The sequence below is a fragment of the Mustela putorius genome, unplaced genomic scaffold, assembly GCF_011764305.1.
Source record: "Mustela putorius furo isolate JIRA1106 unplaced genomic scaffold, ASM1176430v1.1 tig00537227_pilon_pilon_pilon, whole genome shotgun sequence".
Taxonomy (NCBI): domain Eukaryota; kingdom Metazoa; phylum Chordata; class Mammalia; order Carnivora; family Mustelidae; genus Mustela; species Mustela putorius.
Window position 1 is genome coordinate 9,708,389 of NW_025422368.1, and position 19,032 is coordinate 9,727,420.

The following is a 19,032-nucleotide window of genomic DNA, read 5'->3' on the forward strand; positions in this document are numbered from 1 at the left end:
TCTCCCTCTGCCTGCTACTCCCCCTGCTTGTGTGTTCTTTGACAAATATTTAAAAAAAAAAAAAGGGTAAGTTCTACCCTCCTGGCTAAGCAAGCATTATGACCTAGCCCTTGCTTCCCTTATAGTCCTACCTATGGATCCTTTGTTCTTACCATATTTTGTTTACTTGCCACTCTTTGAACTGGCCAAGGTGTTTCATGCCCTGGTACTTTTAAATGGGTCTGCCTCTCTGCATGAAAGGTCTAGTTCCTTTCCCATACTTCAGATAGACAACTTGTACCCATCCTTCCAAGTCCAGTTCAAGTATCACCTGTTCTAGGAAGTCTGATCTCGTCCCTTGGCTCTGTGAGGACAGACACCCTGTCTTACTTGGTTTCGCCACCAACTGATATGGTATTTGGCAGGTGCTCCATAAATGTTTATTGGATGAATGAATGAATAAATGGGAAAAGAGATAGGAGGCATCATCAGGTGGTGGGCATCAAAGCAGGTGGTGAGCAGAAACAGTAGAGATGAGGGAGTGGGGGAAGACAGGCCTGGGTCCTAGAGAGTATAGGGGTGCTTAGTGAGGTGAGCACTGGAGAGACAGGAAAAGGGGTGGGTACAAGAAGATGCTCAAGTGCTGACAGTAATCATAGTAAATTAGATGGAGACAATAATAATTGAAGGTCATTGTTTCAATGGATCTTTTAAAAAAGTAACTTGGAGATGGAAGAAAAGGAGGTCAAGTTAACAAGGGTAGAAGAGTCAGGGCTAGAGAAAAACAGGGTCCACTCTGCCACTTTACTGCATTTAATTTGTGCCACCTGCCCCTGGAAGCCACCACTGAATTCTCAAGAGAGTTTCTACATGTGTAGTGCTGGGAGCACAGAATGGTTATCTTACGGCTTCCAGATTGTAGACTGACAGGCTCTTTCTCTGTATCCTCTGTCTGAATTCTCAGAAGGTAGGAACGTATACCTGGGGAGGCAATTTTGGTTAACACACCAGGGTTACTTTAATCACCTCCAAGGATGGCAGACAGAAATAGATAAATAAAGTAGAAATTTCACCCAAAAATAAAACCCCAAAGACATGCCATAAAGAACTTCACTGGGATGCTGGGGGCCATGTTAACACAAACTCGACTAACAGCTTATGTGTGTATTGAAATGCCAAGCTCGGGTCACTTAAATATTTATGAGTACTGGGTCCAGACCATGGTGCTCCAGCTGAGGGCTGAAAGATGCAAAGGTCTTGGTAACCATCTTGAGGGGAATCAGTCTAGCCAGGGGGACAGGCACACACAGAGCCAGATGCCATCAAGGCAGGAAGCAAGCGCTGTTAATGCCTAGAGAAAAGAGCAGCAAATCTGTGTGAAAAGTTGAGTGTTACTGCTGAGGCTTGGCAGGAATTCCTCAGGTAGAGAAGAGAAAGGTGTTTCAGGCAGAGGGGGTTCTAGTCTTCTCCATTGGGCAGAGGGGAACAGAGATGGTGGTGGAGTCTAAAGGCTCCAGGGTTGTCTGGCAGAAGATAGTTCCCCTCAACAGCGAGGAGGCATAATTAAAAAGGTAGATGGTGGTGTCATTCACAGATATGGGAAAAACCAGAAGGAAGGAGCTTTGGTGATGAGGCCAAAGGCACTCTATATTTATTTTGGAGAAACAGAAATAATTCAAAAGGTACTTGGCAATTCTATCTCCCACAAACCAAATAACAAAAAGTAGACTTTGCTCTGGTGTTGAATACCAATCAGACGGCCTACTCTCAACAATAGATGAATTTTTCTAATTCATTTGTTATTAGTTAGATAATAGGAAAACAATTCAATAATCTAAAAAAAATTGTCTTTAACAGTTATTATTCCATCCTTTCTTGTAGGGTAGGATGAGACCGAATTATTGTGTTGGTAATTATTTTAATGAGATTATGAAACTCAAAAAGTCATGCCAACATCTCCCCAAAGCACAACCTTTTCCTATAACTTCTTTCAACACTATCTATTTGACTAGTCAACCACAGAAAAATAACTTTTTCCAAGCAATGTTTTTGGTGCTAAAATAACAAATGATATTCTGTCCCAGAATGTTATTGTTATTAATGCTGATAATAGCTCCAATAAGAAATATTACAGTTATGACTCATTTTGGAATCAGAGGTAACTGTCTTATAGTCTTTTTGAAAATGAACAGAATAAATAAATAAATACAGCTTCTACATTATGTACTGAAGCTATACCCTTAACTGAACCTGGTCACGAAACATAACGAAAGCAAAAAAAAATGAAATTCAAATCAAACTCCAGGCTGCAAAGTACTGTTGACTGAATAAGCTAGAAGACAAACCTTTCACTCACTGAAGGAAGCAGATGTGATCCATGTATAATGTATATTTTTAAAAGCAATTATATATAGAAAGTGATTTAATAAAACCATCCTCTATCTGCAGACTTGGAAACAGGAACCACAAAGGGGTATCTTTGCAAACACACAAATCCCTGTTTAAAAGCAAGGCCTGTCAACCAAAATGTTGTGCCTCGTTTTCTATTCTCTTAAGCTTAACAAAATTGTAATTCAGGGCAGTGGTTAGCTGAAAGTGCAAAGATACAAAACATGTAAATAGTAAGCCCTCCAACGGATACAAGTGTGTCATGCATATAGAAAAGACAGTGCTTCCTTTGGAAATGTTTTGAGACGTGTCCATTTAAAGACACCCAAGAGCTCAGATTCAAGTCCAGCGGAAGAGAAACAGCCTAGGCAAATACTGCACAAATGGACAACGGCATTCAAGAAAGAAGGGGCCTGTCCTCAATCTTAATTCCAAACCAGCCCAATGTTAGTTCTAAATTCAAGCCAGTGATCAGCCATGAGGTCACTTAAGGAACCACACAGAAAGGATGGGCCAGGAGAAATAGGTACAACTGTCAAAAGTAGGTGGGAGGTGTGAAAGGGAGAACCCTGTGATCCTCCCTGCCTGGAAACAGCATGCTCCTGCAGGCTGTCGGCGCAGCCTTGATTAAATGACTCACTCAGAAGTGTATCGGGCAACAGCTGGGCCTGTGTGGACTCCAGCCCAAGCTGAATCACCTCTAGTCATAGCTGTGAGGGCGTTCTCAGATGGCCTGGGTAGAGTGCACTGAGAACGGTGAGGATGGACCTCAGTGAGTGTTCCATCGGACTGCGTAGTAATAAACCTTGAGCTCTGTACAAAGAATATTGACAAAGACACACACAGTCATCTTAGTTTAAAGCCTGACTGTGTAATTTTATCTAGTGGAGAAAAACACGTGTTTTTTTTTTTCCATTTCACTATGCCAGGTAATTAATTATGTGGGATCCAAAACATGTTCCAGTATGATTTATGTCACTAAGGACTTACTCATTTCAAGATATTCATAAAACAATCCCAGTTTGCCCATGAGCTGCAGGTGGTAGTCTTGTTCCCATCGCGGGGTCATTTTTTCTGCTCCAGAAACTGTGCGACATCGTCCAATCAGGTTCTTGACCCAGCTGCCAAAAAGATCGAACTATAAATTAGAATAGCATTAATTATTTTGCAGATCTCTCACAAGAGAACCACACAACCTCCTCAAGAAATTAATCGCTTGTTTTCATGATAAATTTCTATTTCTGCTTCCCTACCCCCAGATATTTTGAAAACCAGTACTATGTACCAGGCTTTATTAAAATCGTAACTGCTACTGTTTTTTTCTCCCAGCTCCTTTCCATATGGCAGTTAGTTTTTAGAAATACTTTTCTCTCATTTGATTAACTTTAGGTTTTTGTTTTGTTTTTTGTTTTCCCCCATTTGGCTGCTATTATCCAAAATGGTCCTTCTAGTATAAAAATCACCAGAGAAGAAAATATAGGCAGACATGGTATGGGAGCTGATGATCCTGCTGCAGAGAAGAATGAGGCAGGGCAAGGAATGGAGATTGTCTGCATTCGTGGAAGGGGGAGAGGGGCTATGGCAGAGAAGGGCTCAGGTGGAGGAGTGACATTGGAATAAAAATGTGAAGGAGGCAAAGGGTACAGTGACTCCAGAGCCCCAGAGGCAGGAGCAGGCCCCTGACTTTCCTTCAACGGACAGCATGGCGCCCACTGTGGTCCTGGGTTAGCAAGAAACTGCTAGGGTGGTTCTGAGCTGTGCAGAGCCCAAGAGATCACCATGAGGATCTGGGCATTTTTTTACTCTGGGGGAAGCGGGGAGCCATTAAAGGTTTCTGAGAGAATGGGGAAATATTTTCATTTAGATGAAACAGGTCCAAGACCTTATTTTAAGCTGAATAAATCAAGGACCCGAGAAGTGACAATGCCCCATGCTCTGCTCTATTGGACACTGGCCCCACCGAGTCGTCTGTTGTCTTTTATGTTACCTTCTTTCCTAATGCCTCCAGACAAATGTGTCCTCTCCCGCTCCCCCTGCTTTTAGGGCAATTTTTCCTGAAAAGAAATTGAAGTTGGCAGTGGCACGAAGCGTGCACCTGTAGCCTAAAGAACCGTTGTCCCCTCAAGCAACAGCTGGCTTGTGGTTTCCTCATGGAGTGCACCGTAAGAGGCATGACAGCAGCAAACAACTTCAAATACAAACATCTGGGCTAAGCTGTGGATGATCCAGCAACATGCTCGCACGGATTTTCAAATTCAGATACTGAGAAGGCTTTACCCTAAAGACAGCCCTAGCGGGGTTGCCCATGCACACGTGCTACAAACAGCTTGTCATGCCAGACGTCCCACTGCTGCTGGTCTCTGTGGTAACCCGACCGACCCCCAACCCTGAGGCGCACGAGGGGGCGACCGCTCTATGACAGAACACGCCCCTGGCTTCACAATCCTGCCGTACTTCTTTCTCTTCTGTGACATTAGGGACACAGCGCGAGGCTTGGGAAGTGGCGGAGACACGGTCTCAGACACCCCTGAATCCGAATCCACACTTCACTGCTTACTACCTGACTTCAGTCATGCTAAAATAAAATGGGGTGCGGAAGCCTATCCTGTTCAGGGTTTCTGTCAGGATTAAATGATCCAGAATAGATAATGTATCTAGCACATTTCCTAATACATCAAAACCCCCTTCACGGGATTTTCTTTTGAGCAATACAGGCTCACTGGCTGAGGCCGATGGTAAACCCAGCCTCAGTGACTTGGAATCTTGGCTTGGGGACGCAATGCTGTCTGGATGGGTGGGTCCCACTTCAGCACTTAGAATGACCTGGAAGGCTTGTTGCTGTGCTCCTTCCTATACCTTAATCCAAAGTTCTGTAATCAGTCAAGTCTAAGGCAAGGCCAGGCACCTGCAGCTTTAGGCATGATTGGGGTCTTGGGACACTGGTGGCATCATCCATCACCCTTCAGGACACCCAGACTGGAGATTCCTGATTTCTATTGTCTTATTTATTTATTTTGGCTCACACTTCCAGCCTCAGCCTCTTGATGGATTCCTCTCCACACTCCAGAGAAGCATTCTTTTATGACTGGGGATCTAAATCCATTCCAATTTGGACTGAGGATGAAATTTCTGTGCTGGCAACCACTTGTATGACCAGCTCCTCTACCCACTTCCCTCTGGCACCGTACTGCCTTCCCTCACCCATAATAGGTCATATTAGAAATCCTTCTGACTGGCTTCCTTTTCTGAGCTACAGACTCTGAGCCTCTTGTTCCATCTTCCTCAGTTGAACCACTTATCAGCAACAGGAAATCTTGGGCTGTCATCCATCCATCACTGTCCTCGGTCTTTTGCGTTTTCTAGTGGGTTATGAATCTAGGGCAGAGATCTCAATCTTGACTGCACGTAGAATCACCGAGAGAACTTTTTAAAAACACTGGTACCAGACACTTCTTCCCCTGGCCACGGTTGGAAGCTTCCTCCCTCTAGCAGAGGTTACAAAAATAGTTTTCTTAAGAATTTACCATGCATACTAGCAATAACAGAACAGCATTGTAAAAAGCCACCCTTTCCTAAGTCCTTATTATGCATAAAGCAGGGCTTAAAGCACTTTACACCTCATTTTCTCTTTGTTTCTTCATTATCATATGTAATCCACATGGTACAGATAATCACTATTTCTATTTAAGGCTATTCCACAGTATTCCTACTTGCTAATTTTGAATACAAGCACCCTTCAGTATCTGAATCTATTTTACTCTTCCTGAAAGTGAAGGATCAGTGTGAACAGTGAGAGATAGCTTTATGTAAGGTTCCTTACTCTATGTCTTTGGTTCATCCTCTAGCCAAATCAGATCTTGAGAAGGGATATTTTCTCTTATAAGAGTTCACTTTTTTAAAGTAGTGCATATCTATTGTGAAAAATACAAAAACATATAATGGATGAAAATTACAGTCATCCATTATCTAAACACCAAAGAACAATGCTATTGGTATTTTAGATATTTAACTATAATTATGTTCCTTAACATTTATCATAAAAATTTCTCCAGAGTAAGTAGCTTCATGCAGCAATTGTATTAGTCTTTTGTCAAGCACAGAATAAAATTCCCAGGAATGCCTCAAACACTAAAATACTGAGTGAGGCTGGGATGATGAGCTTGTTCTCTGGGTCCAACAAACAACTGTGTCACTTCGCTGATGTTATGTATTTGAAGCCTATGGCTCACTCACTCACTCCTCTGCTGCTGGGGACTGCCCGCTAAATCCTAGGTACTGACTTAGGTGCTGGGGGGACCCCAAAGGGACCTGGGTCATAGTGCAAGAGGTGCTTCTTCTTACACTCCAGGAATCCTCACCGAGGACCTCAAATGGGGTGGCGGTGGAAGGCGGCAAGTTGATGGTGACATTCATTTCGTTATGTTCCCCATGACATACTTAAATGGTGTGAAAACAGCTGCTGACTTACACACACAGTTTTTCTCTCCCCTCCTGTGTGTTTTTGGGGTGGGGACAGTTTTGGGTAGCAAGAGTAACTGCACTCTCTCTCACTGTTGTGGAAAGAGTGAGAAAGAAAATGGCACCTACCATAAGAAAGAATGATGGGAAGAGCCAGAGTCACTCTCTAAAGTGGCTAAAATTTAGCATTCCTAGTTTTCAGGCAAGGGGAAAAGAATTCAAAATGTACCACCCTCAAGTATTTTAGGCCAGGCATAGAAAGAGCTATACAAAAAGTTTAGCTTACTAAAATTTTGCAACGATGGCCTCACTTGAAGTGCAGGTATAAAGCAGCCATGGACACTATATACATCCTTTATTTTTAAGTATTTCATGTGAACAAGATTCATTGCATATTAATTTCTCAGTGCCAGTTTAGGAAATATACATCTCCCTCCATCCCACCCCAACAGCCACTATTTTTTTTTTTTTAATCAGAAAATAGCTCTCTGACAACCAATTAGTCATCAAAATTTGGTTTAAATAACCAGCCTACTTCCTTTGGAAAAATGGTTTTTACTCATCTGAGTGAAGCCTTTCCTCTATTTGATATATTTATTTTCACATCCAACATTGGTACATGACCTACTTGTACTCATTTGGAACAATCTGAGTATGAACTCAGCGAAGGTAAGGGTTGTTGACTGTGTAGTAAGGTCCCCAAATATCAATTTTATAGCTAAGACCCAAATCCATTTTTCTGTGAGTGGGGAGAGAGGTGAGGAGGGAGCTGGGGGCAAGAGGAGGGTCTGTTTGGAGACAGACCCTGACAGTTTCCATGGAAGGTGGAGGATGAAGCCTGGTGACGAGACGTGGAAGGACATACTGAAACCTGGAGGTTTCTGCTCCGCAAAGACGGGGGGGGGGGGGGAAGAGGTTAAATGTTCTGCAGAGAGAATGAACAGGGACCTGGTAATGGGGAAGAGAGAGAAGTTAGTGGAGGGAAGAGAAAGAAAGGGAAGTTCTATGTGGTGGGAGGAAGACAAGCAGCAGAGTCTGAAGCTACAAAGAAGGGTAATAGGGGAAAAAAAACAGTCATACAGTTATATGGACGAAAGACTTTAAAAAGATGGATTTTTTAAATTTTAAAATTAAAGTTGTTTGGGTTTCTGGCTCTGTGTCCCAAATGTCAGTAAAGGCTGCTGGTGTGAGTGGTTCTGGAGGACACTGAGGAGAGGGGCCACAGCTGGCGTTAGGGTTGGCATAAGCAGAAAATACAGATGTGGGAGGCAAGACAGAAGAGAGATCAAAAGTTTTTTGAGAACAGAAACTCAGAGCCAGAAATTATCTTGAAAAGTTATGTGGAATAGTCAGAAAAATGGCTTCCCAACAGATGTCTACAGCCCCCGCCTAGAACAAACGAATATGTTACGTTACCTGGTACGGGGGAAATAAGGTTGTGAATGAGCTGACAATAAGACAGATTTTCCTGGGGGCACCGGGGTGGCTCAGTGGGTTAAGCCTCTGTTTCAGCTCAGGTCATGATCTCAGGGTCCTGGGATCGAGCCCTGCATCAGGCTCTCTGCTCAGCAGGGAGCCTGCTTCCCCCTCTCTCTCTGCCTGCCTCTCTGCCTACTTGTGATCTCTCTCTCTCTCTCTCTGTCAAATGAATGAATAAAATCTTAAAAAAAAAAAAAAAGACAGATTTTCCTGGATCATCCAGGTGGGCCCACTGAAATCATCAGGGTCAGTCAAAGCGGAAGAAGGAGGGAGGGAAGAGCTGAGGGGATGTGACTACAGAAGTCAGACACAGCCACAAGGCTGGCTCGGAGATGAGAAAAGAAGCCATAAGCCAAGGAATGTGGACAATCCTAGAAGCCAGAAAAGGCAAACAAATAGATTCATCTCAGAGGCTTCTGGAAGGGAAGGCTCCTGCGAACCCCTTGACTGTAGCCCACTGAAACCCGTGTCAGACTTGTGACTTCTGGAACTGTAAGGTATTAAAATCTGTTGTTTTGTGTTTTTTTTTTTTAATTGTCTTCCTATTACCATTAGGTTGGTGGTAATCTGTTCAGCAGCAACAAAAAAGAAATATACTAAGCCCCCTGAAAATGTGCAGAAATTGAGACAGCACTGGACTCTTCACTTTGATATAAGATAGGGCTTAAGTGAAGATTTAAAAGGACAGTGTGACCTTGGCTAACATCTGTTGCTCTCATTTCTTAGGGAAAGAACAGTAAGCCAAAACATTTGTGGTTATTATTTTAGATGATTATCTCTTAAAACATTATGTAATCTTGCGCCTGAGGAACCCAAGAGAACTCTGGTTGAAAGCACAAGGATTTGGAGTCCTGGGATCTTGGATTTGAATCCCACAGTAGCCTCTTACAGATAACGCAAACACGGGTAAATCATTTAACTGCTTTAAGCCACAGAATCTTCATTTTTATAAAGGAGATAAAAATAAGGATTGTCTGTAAGATTAAATGAGAGTGATCTATCAAGCACTTAATACAGGGACCTGGCACATACTAGGAACTCAACAAATTACTACTGTTGGTTTTTAAAGCTTACTATAAGGGAGGAGAAAGTCATGAAAGTTGGGGAAATACTTAGTTCACAGCCTCAACAAAGGTCATCTCTCCAAGAACGAGGATCAGTTTGCTACCAATAATGGGCTAATAGACATAAAATGCAGCAGATGGGGATTTAAGTTAAATATGATTTTTTTTTCCTTTGTAACATAATTGTCAAACACTGGATACATTTATACCATTGGTTGGACCATCTTGTCTGGAGACCTATAATAAATAGAGTTTACTCCATTTTAGAGGTGGGCACGCAGCTGTGTGAACATACAGGCAAGTGATTTGGATGTGTGGGCTGTTCTCTCCTCACTCACAGCCCCGGGATTACACAGCTTCATACTCACGGGAGTAACACCTCTTGTATGTTATTCCAGATTGCTTTGCCTCCCATGATTATCGTCAGCTGCGTCGTCAGTTCAAGGAGACAGCCACCTGGGTCACACTGGAATATGACAAAGAAAATCCCATTTAAATTCTAGATGGGTCAAACATGAAATTGAGTCACTACTTTTATTTTTTGGTGATATTCTTCTGTTGAGGTGAAGAGACTCTCTAGACTATACAGTGAAGAAACTCTTCACTGGGCAGCCAGGAGGAAACAGAAAGCAGCTTCAATTGTCAAGAGAATCCAGTTCTAAGTCCGTACCTCTTCATTTCTGTATTTTCCCAGCCAATAGACGGGGTCTCCTGGGTAACCTACAAATTTGCCCTTAAAGAACGCGATGTAGAAGCATGAAGAATAGTAGTTGACAAACTGGAATAAGAACATCTTCATGGTCAGGCTGTTCTCATAGTCTGTCTGTGTCCTTGGGAGTTCTGTAGTTGAATAAAGGTGAGATTTTAAAACTGTGAACAGCTTTGAGACCCTAAGCAAAGACAGGGATACATGAGTTAACATGTTTGTTTTTTTTAAAAAAAAAATACAATTCACACTGTTTCCGTTTAAGCTGTTCTGAATTCCTTAATATAGCTACTGTGTTAATTCCAAGTTTACACATCGTTGTAAGAGTCCTCCCTCCCTCCCCCTTCTGCCGAGAATACAATATCCCATACGGCAAAAATATTCAAGGATTCCTTAATTTTTATGAGCCCAGTGTTCTCAAATGGACAAGGCCGTGCTCTCTCAGGTCTAAGTGGACAAAAAAAAATTTTTATTTGAACAGCCCTGCTAAATTATACTCTCTTGTCTTCCTGAATTGCGATAAGGTAGGGCTGTTGAAACAAACAAGGGGGAACTTGTTACAAGCAGTTGGAGAAGACAAAACAGGTCATTCTTCTAGTTTAGAATTTAAATCAGTCTGATCATTTTCAGAAGATGACCGCTGAGCAGACCATTCGGAAAATGACCCAGGCATATGCAGCATGTGGGGAGTGCTTAACTCTGACCACCAAGCAGCTGCCTGGGATACAAGCCAGGGAGAGAGAAACATTTATTACAAAAGCCGGAGCTGATGAGAACAAAGCTATATTAATATGAACAGCATGGGGGGAAGCCACGCAACAGTGTGATTACTTGTCCTCTCAGCAAAAGAGGAGCATATTTGCCACTGGAACCATGACCCTATTCCACTTATTTGCAATAAAGAGACTATTTACTTTCAACAATAGGGTACGTGATCTAACATAATTGAAAATATTATTCAGGGCTGATCTGTTTACACAGAGCTTGGACATTATAATGATTGTCTTTGCTTTGTCCCTTTTGCTAATGCAAAGCTGTAGATAATTCATTTCCCACACAGGTTAGATGAAGTATGTTTACACTTGAAATTTTCAAAAATTTGTAACATGTTGAAATTGAAATGCCTAAAAGAGACAGACTCTCTTTTTCACCAGGTTCTAAAAATGTCTTACAGATGACCAAAGCTGTAATAGGACCTTACCAAAATTCGTAATCATGATGGCCACTTTTTCATATATGATGTTCAGAATCATAATGATGACAAAGCTGATGAGGGAAGCTGTGATAGACGTGGCTGTCTGAGGGGTCAGGTACTTCTGGATTGAGTCCGTCCCGTTCAAGGTCTCGGGAAGTTTGGTAGAAAACACAATGAACACCGACAGCCTGTAGACAATGATCCCAATAACGGAGGCGATGATCAACAGGATCTGGAAGCACAACAAACACACCCATGTGAGCTTCACGAGGAGTATTTTTATGCTTAGAGATGAACCCCTGTGTGAATGGACAAGGTGCATGTGTGGGATAATGGGACTCTCACACAACGGCCCTGAGACAGGTAGGACCTGGGCATGCTAAATTTCCCAAAATAGGGGAAAGGAATGATGGAGGTCAAAAGAGCATGTACCCACTGAGGGAAAATAAAAGCAAGGGGAGAAACTGCACAAGGAGGGAGGAGTTCATGGGAAGCCTGTACTTTTGGGCAGTATGTCTGCAAACCCCAACCTGCTCCAAAAATGAAGGTCTATTAAAAAAAAAAAAATATCTTCAGATGAGAAAAAACTGGAATAGTAGAACGCATGAAAACATCTCTCCTACAGTTGCGGCATCCTTGAGGGTATGCAATAGTTTTCACTCAGTTATGGTGCATTGAGGGGATAGCTCTCCTTCCAACAGAGAACCGAGCACAGGTTCAAGGGTCAGTAGGTGCTAGCGTCTTAGTCACCTGCACGAGGCGAGATTCTGAACAGGACCCGGGAGGCTGCAGCATGCCCACAGGGAAGTTGGAAAGGACAACAAGGTATCTGCTGATGAAGGCGGCACATGCTTTTCACGCTTAGATCTTAAGATCTGAAACTGGCAGTTATTCACACCTGCCTTCGCACAAGATTCATTTCACTAATCTGTTGCATTTTTGACAGCACAGACCCCATGTTGCCGGGGGGGTCTGAAGCCATTTATACATGGTTAGTAGAACATTACTTCCGCACTAGGCAGGTTTTCTCTGGCCCCACTAGGCAGGTTTTCTCTGGCCCCTGAGTAACACACACTGAAGATCCCTTTTTCAAACTGTTTCCCCTACGTCTACTTTCTTGGACTTACTCCAAAGCATGTACTCGATGTGACTGACTGCCCGTGAGGACTGCTACCAGGGAGAAAAGCTACAGACACTGTGCACTTCAGGGCCAAGCAAATCACTTGGTGTTGTTTACAGCAAGAGAGGGTGCCTGGTTTTCACTTGGGGAGAGATTATAGGTGAGGCCCTGGAGTCAGCTTCCTGCATTTGACTCCCAGCTCTGCCTGAGCTGTGGGACCTTGTGCAAATTACTTAGCCTTTGGGGTTTCAATGTCTTTGTCCTTAGAGTGAGGGATCCTAATGGGAACTAACTTATAGGATTGTTGTGAGGCTTTAATGAGTTACCGCAGGTAGAAACACTTAAGAACATTAAGCCCATGCACATGAAAAGTACTATGTAAATGGTAGCTGTGAATACGGCAACTGACATGTTATTAATAAGAGGTTTTTCTTACTTTTAAAGCCATCAGTTTGTAGAGAAGGCATGATATTTCCTCTTCTAATCTCTCTCATTATCTCCTTCCCTTCACAGAAAGGGCTTAATACTTGTGAAAGGAATGACATGTTTGTGTACGTCAGTACAAGTGAAAATTAGCCATGGTGGAGAAAAATGTATTAGTGAAGGTATATCCCGTCTTCCTCTCTGAGCACAACAAATATTGGCCATTTAAATCGTATATATTTAGGGGCACCTGGGTGGCTCAGGCGGTTAAGCCTCTGCCTTCGGCTCAGGTCATGATCCCAGGGTGTTGGGATTGAGTCCCCCATCGGGCTCCCTGCTCAGCAGACTCCCAGACCCTCTCTGCCTCTCCCTCCCACCCCGGATCATGTTCTCTCTCCCTATCTCTGTCTCCCTCTCTCAAATAAATAAATAAAATCTTTTTTTAAAAAAATCATGTATATATTTTTAAAATCTCCATAATAATTTGAATTATTAAGTAATTATAATAGTTGAGATTCTTTAAATGCTTACTCTTCACCTCAGCACACATATTTTTTAAATCCTCAACAACAGCCCTGGGAGATAGGTAGCCTGGTATCTTTTACAGTGGAAAAAGAGCCAAAGAGATTGAGACTTTGACCCAAATTAAGCCACTAGTAACTGAAAGAACAGAGACACTCAGAGACTCCAGAGTTCCACTAACCTCTACAGGGCACTGCCTCCTACGTGGGTTAGGAAATGAATTCCAATTCATTTCAGAGCTTCTACAAACTTGACTTGTTTCCATACTTCTTCAGGGTACTTGATAGGTTCAATATATCTTCCCAGGAGGAAGATTTTAATTCTCAAGCTCTTATGAATCTTTTCTGATTATAACTTTAATAAAAGATTATTGGAACACTTGAAATTACACCACAGTGGACACTGGTTGCTCTTGCTGCCTTGGATCTGTTCCCAGTCTTAGCAGCAGACCCAGCTCTTGCTTTGGCGGAATGAACTCTCCTTCATTTTCAGTCCTGTGGTTTGCACTGGATTGTCCCCCTGCTCCCCCGTCTTTACAGGTACATCCTGGCTGGTTTGAGACAAATAGGTATCTCATCCTGCTGGCCTCACAAAGATTCAAGGCCTGACAAATAACTTAATAAGAGCCAGTAGGATGTGAGGAGAGATCTGCTAGTGTCTATGAGGAAGAGAAACTTGCTCTGTCAAGAGGAAGCTGCTAACAGAAAACTCTCTTGGTTTGCATGTGATGTGAGATCTGGAATCCTGCAGCATTCTGAGTTCAGAAGGTATTGCCCAAAACCACCGAGCCAGGAGACCACTGGACACAGAATGAAGGCAGAACAAAACACACAGCCCAGGATGTCATCTGGGCTGCAATTATCTACCCTCATGGAAGCCCTACCTCAGACCTGGGAGTTTTAGTTACAGGAACCAATAAATGTCACCCACTCTCAATTTGTTGTTGTTGTTTAAATCAACTGAAGATTGATTTTTCCATCACCTACAACTGAATGACTCCTAACTATAAAAATAAAGAAGAAAGAAAGAAAAATAGAAAAAAAAAATGTATGTACCATCTATATGTAGGCACAATTCCTTCAGAATTATGCATTATTTGCATATTAAATATCATGTTACATATTTTATCCTTTTCTTAAGCCTTTCAAAACCATAACATTTTTACATGTAATAAAGTATTTTCATGGACATACTTTCTCATGGCTACACCATATTCAATTGTATGAAGGATTAGATGTAGGATATTTTGGCTGAGACGTTTTTATATATAATAATGCATAAACCACAGAAATAAATGTGTATATTTGTAATAAATACATGTGACTAAATCTTTACTTTTCTTACCATTTTGAAATACCTCCTTATTAAAGGTTTTTAAAAGCTGAATTAGTAGATTAAAGCACATAAATATCTGTGACTCATGATACTTACTAGCAAACTGCTTTTTAAGACCAGGGCAGCTTAAAATTCTCACACTCTAAGTAGGAGAGTAGCTGATCACTGCACCTCACCAACACTGGGCCTTCTGAGGTGAGAGGTGAAACACCGTATCTCATTTAAATGGGCACTGATTTAATTAGTATTGACATCTGACATTTGCCAGGGTATTTTTCCTTTTGTGAAAGGGTATTCTTATTCTCTGCCTCCTCAGCTTTTGAGATCTTTAGTGCTACCTTACAAGTGATCCGGACTTCTTATATATTGAAGGTATTAACCTTTTGCCCTCATTGTTAACAAAAATTTCATTTGTTTTGTTTAAGCTTAGAATGATACCAATGTGTGGGAATCTGTAGATTTTCCTCTGAAACTTCTTTCACTGCTGTGATGTTTAGGAAGGTTTTTTTTTATGCAAAGATTGCATATTCATCAATATTTATTTCCAGTTTGTGGTGTTACCTTCCGAATATTTCTGGAATTACAATATGTATTCACAGTATGGTTTTAATATCTATTTTTTTTCCTAAGAGCTAACAAGTATTCCATTGCCATTTATTTATTTATTTTTCAAAAAAGATTTTATTTATTTATTTATTTGACAGAGATCACAAGTAGGCAGAGAGGCAGGCAGAGAGAGAGGAAGGGAGGCTCCCTGCTGAGCAGAGAGCCCGATGTGGGACTCTATCCCAGGACCATGGGATCATGACCCAAGCCGAAGGCAGAAGCTTAACCCACTGAGCCACCCAGGTGGCCCTCCATTGACATTTATTAAATAATCTTCACTTATTCCATGAGTTATAATGCCTCCCTTCTCATATACTAAATTATTACTGATATGAGGGCCCATATTTGGGCTTCACATCCTCTTTTCTAATTTTGCTATTCCTGAGCCAATAAAACTCTAATATATTACTAATGATTATATTACTAATATGACTTTAATAATAAACCCCAAATTAATGTGAAAAGTCCTGATATTTTAGAAATATTACTTTTTTTAATCTATAATCATTTGTTTCAGTCTTCTTTTATACCTTTCAGTAGTTTTTATGTTTTCTTTGCTAGTTCCTATTATCTTTTTAAGGCTATTCCTTGACATTGTATTTTTGTTGCTCCTGTTGGAAAATTTTAAATTCCTAAGGCCTCCCACTTGTTTCTTCACCAGAAACTGGGAAATCTGGACCCACTCATCTGATTTAAACCAAGGAGGTGAAAGGAACTGGAAGAGCCACCGTGAGTGGACAGATATGAGAGCTGCTCCATGTGGTGGCTGACTGGTTCTCCGGAAACAATTCTATGAGACCACATGGTTTCCAACTTGCCTTGAGTTTCCTGGATATTTACAATTAGATATTAAAATGTCTGTGACAGACTTACCCAGAAGAAGACAGCACTTGCACAGAGGGTTATACGGACACATTTTCCCCAGGTAGTGAAGGGAACACGCTCTTGTTCCTGAAAGGAAAAAAAGAAAAGAAAAGAAAAGAAAAGAAGTCTAGTCAATCAAAGGAGGACCCTGGTGAAATGATTTTTTTTCTCCTGACTGGTCTCTAAATCTTAGGCTTAATTTTTGGAAAAATTCTTTTCCAAACATAGCCCCTTTCCCCAGAATTACATTTTTGTTGTTGTTGTTAATTTCAAACACATGCACAACAAGGCAACTGCAGTGCTCATTTTAATGTTTTTTGAAAATGCAAGCATGAATGATGAAATGTTTGTTGGCCATGACCTGAGCTCAGGAGCCTGGGTATGTGACAATGCTAAGTTGTAGAGCTACATTCCTGAGCTCATTGGAGATGTTAGCCACGGTAGCAACGACAGCATAGAGTCAGGGCAGGACAGGAAGTGTCACGGGTATCTGCAAATACTGTTATCTATTATGTGCTTCTTGGAGGAGCTTTATATATTAATTTGGTATAGCTATAAATTTTCAGTTTCCATGGCCCATAAGAATACATTTAATTTTTAAAAGAGGAGAACAATACTTCTCAAGATTTACCTGGATTATATGAGCAGCTGTAGCATAATAATAGCTACAAATACTTCCACGACATTTACTCTATGCCAGGTACTATTCTAAGTAGGTTCTACCCATTAATTCAATTAACCCTTACTACACTGTGTGAGGAAGCAACTCTATTATTCCCATTTTTACAGCTGAAGAAACTCTGGCATAGAGAAGTTAGATCATTTGTCAAAGACCACTCAGCTAGTAAGTTGCTGTGTTTGGTTTGCACGCCATCTCATTCCCACCACTTCATTTCCACACTAAACCAATGGAGGGTGCATTAGCAACAAAAGGAACATGAAGAAAAAGAGAAAGAAAAATGAACCTTCATCTTCAATTTTTTTCACAAGCAATGTTTCAATGGAAATTTAACTTACTGGCTGGCAATTTTAAATACTACATTTTCTTTTCTTTAGTACTTTTTCTATCATGCCAATATTATAAGCTTTTTTTTTTTGAAGTATTTAAAAGGCGCTTTCAGCATCTAATTTTATCTAAGTTTCTGCTTTCATTTCTGAATGTATAGTCTTCCAACAACACATGGTTTGACCTCATCATCTTCCATTGATAACAGTGAGAACGATACATAATGGGAATTATTTGAAGCTTGTTACATTGTAAAAGACAAATGTCACCTTCTGTTGATAATTGAACCTCATTTTTTTCCATTTATAAAACTGGTCCCTCCAGTCCCTTTTAGTGTTGGCATTCTATAAATCTGTGGTTCAATTTATAAAATCTATACTTAGGGACATTTTCTGATGCTATTGGTAAAAGCATTTTCTTTCCAAGAATTATTCGTATTCTGGATTGACTGTCCTTATGCTGATGACTGCAAGTATAATCAGCTCTACATTTTCTGTGTTGATGGAAAGGAGCAATAATGCAGATGATTCAAAAATTACCCTTCACTGGCTTTGGAATATATATGTAGAGAGACACAGTTTCATTTTTTTATTTTTTGCAGCAGCAGTAGCAGAAGCAAATCTACCTTTCCAATTATATAAAATGCCGAGCACAGGCCTACACATAGTTGGACTTCAATGAATGTTTCCCTTCTCCCTCTACCCTTTCTCCAACTTTTGGAAGAGAGCTGCACGATCCTGTGACCATCCCAACCAGAAGGTGGAGCAGTCCCGGAGGCTTAGAGCAGCACAGAGGGCAGCGGGCTCATCTGGATGGAAAAGGGGTTGTCAGAAGGAGGGGCATGTGAAAAATGAAAAATCAACTATAAAATCCAATGTGTCCTTCCTTATACAACTATGTCATAGACTCTAATTTTTCTCGTTTGCATTTTTTATCGATATGAAAGAAAGGACACAGACCAGTGCATCTTTTCTTCTACATTTCTGTCGCAGTCTAATTTTCTTTTCCCCAATTTTACTTTTATTATGAAAGAAGGCGTCACATTTATCTCCTACGTCCACTGTTCTAAGCAATACTTCTTCACCTCAGCTACATATTACAATCTCCAGAGAAGCTTTACATAATCCCTGTGCCCAGGACAGACCTCAGGCCACTAAGGACCACCAGAGTATACAGTGATGGGACCTACGCATCGAGACTTTCCAAGGCCCCCAGGTGATGGCAGTGTGCGTCACAGCTGAGAACCACCGTGTACACAGACTAAGCCGCATCTACTTAATGTTCTCTTTACCTGAGTGATCTCATTGATCACCACGTGAGTACACTGCGCTTCGTATTCTGGCCGGGGCTGCTCTTCCTGCTGTAACTCGACTGTGTCCCACTCGTACTCGAGTTCCGCCTGGCGCCGCTTCCAAAACTCCAAAAACAAGGTGACTAATGGAGAGAGAACAGGAGCATGTGGTTCATAGGTGACTGAGGTTTCAGAAATCTGTACCAGATTATTGATGATTATAATTACCCATAACACTTTTATACACTGTCAGTAAAGTCTAATTTACAGGGGACACTAATTTTTAAAAGAGAGGAGTTAAGTGATTATAATAGTTACATTATATAACTTGTGTTATACATTATATATATATAATGTATATTATATATATATAATGTATATATATATATATATACACACATTATATAACACAAGTTATATAATGTAAGGCATCTGCGGGGCATCTGGGTGGCTCAGTGGGTTAAGCCTCTGCCTTCTGCTCAGGTCATGATCTCAGGGTCCTGGGATTGAGTCCCCTGTCAGGCTCTCTGCTCAGCGGGGAGCCTGCTTCCCCACCCCACCCCCCACCTTCCTCTCTGCCTACTTGTGATCTCTAT

The 19,032-nt window shown here is 41.4% G+C and overlaps 1 protein-coding gene across 4 annotated transcripts in view; it reads right to left on the reverse strand.

Moving 5' to 3' along the window:
• ANO6 (anoctamin 6) overlaps window positions 1-19,032 on the reverse strand; it is a 192,628-nt gene that overhangs the window by 17,645 nt on the left and 155,951 nt on the right. For all 4 annotated transcript variants that reach the window (XR_006604655.1, XM_004765581.3, XM_004765580.3 and 1 more), the window contains 6 exons: window positions 18,437-18,579; window positions 16,149-16,226; window positions 11,276-11,501; window positions 10,039-10,208; window positions 9,737-9,834; window positions 3,358-3,488 (listed from right to left, as the gene is read on the reverse strand). Coding sequence is in view for 3 of the 4 variants with exons in the window: in XM_004765581.3 (XP_004765638.1) it covers window positions 3,358-3,488; window positions 9,737-9,834; window positions 10,039-10,208; window positions 11,276-11,501; window positions 16,149-16,226; window positions 18,437-18,579 (846 nt within the window). In the remaining variant the exon portion in view is untranslated. The remainder of the gene's footprint in view (window positions 1-3,357; window positions 3,489-9,736; window positions 9,835-10,038; window positions 10,209-11,275; window positions 11,502-16,148; window positions 16,227-18,436; window positions 18,580-19,032) is intronic.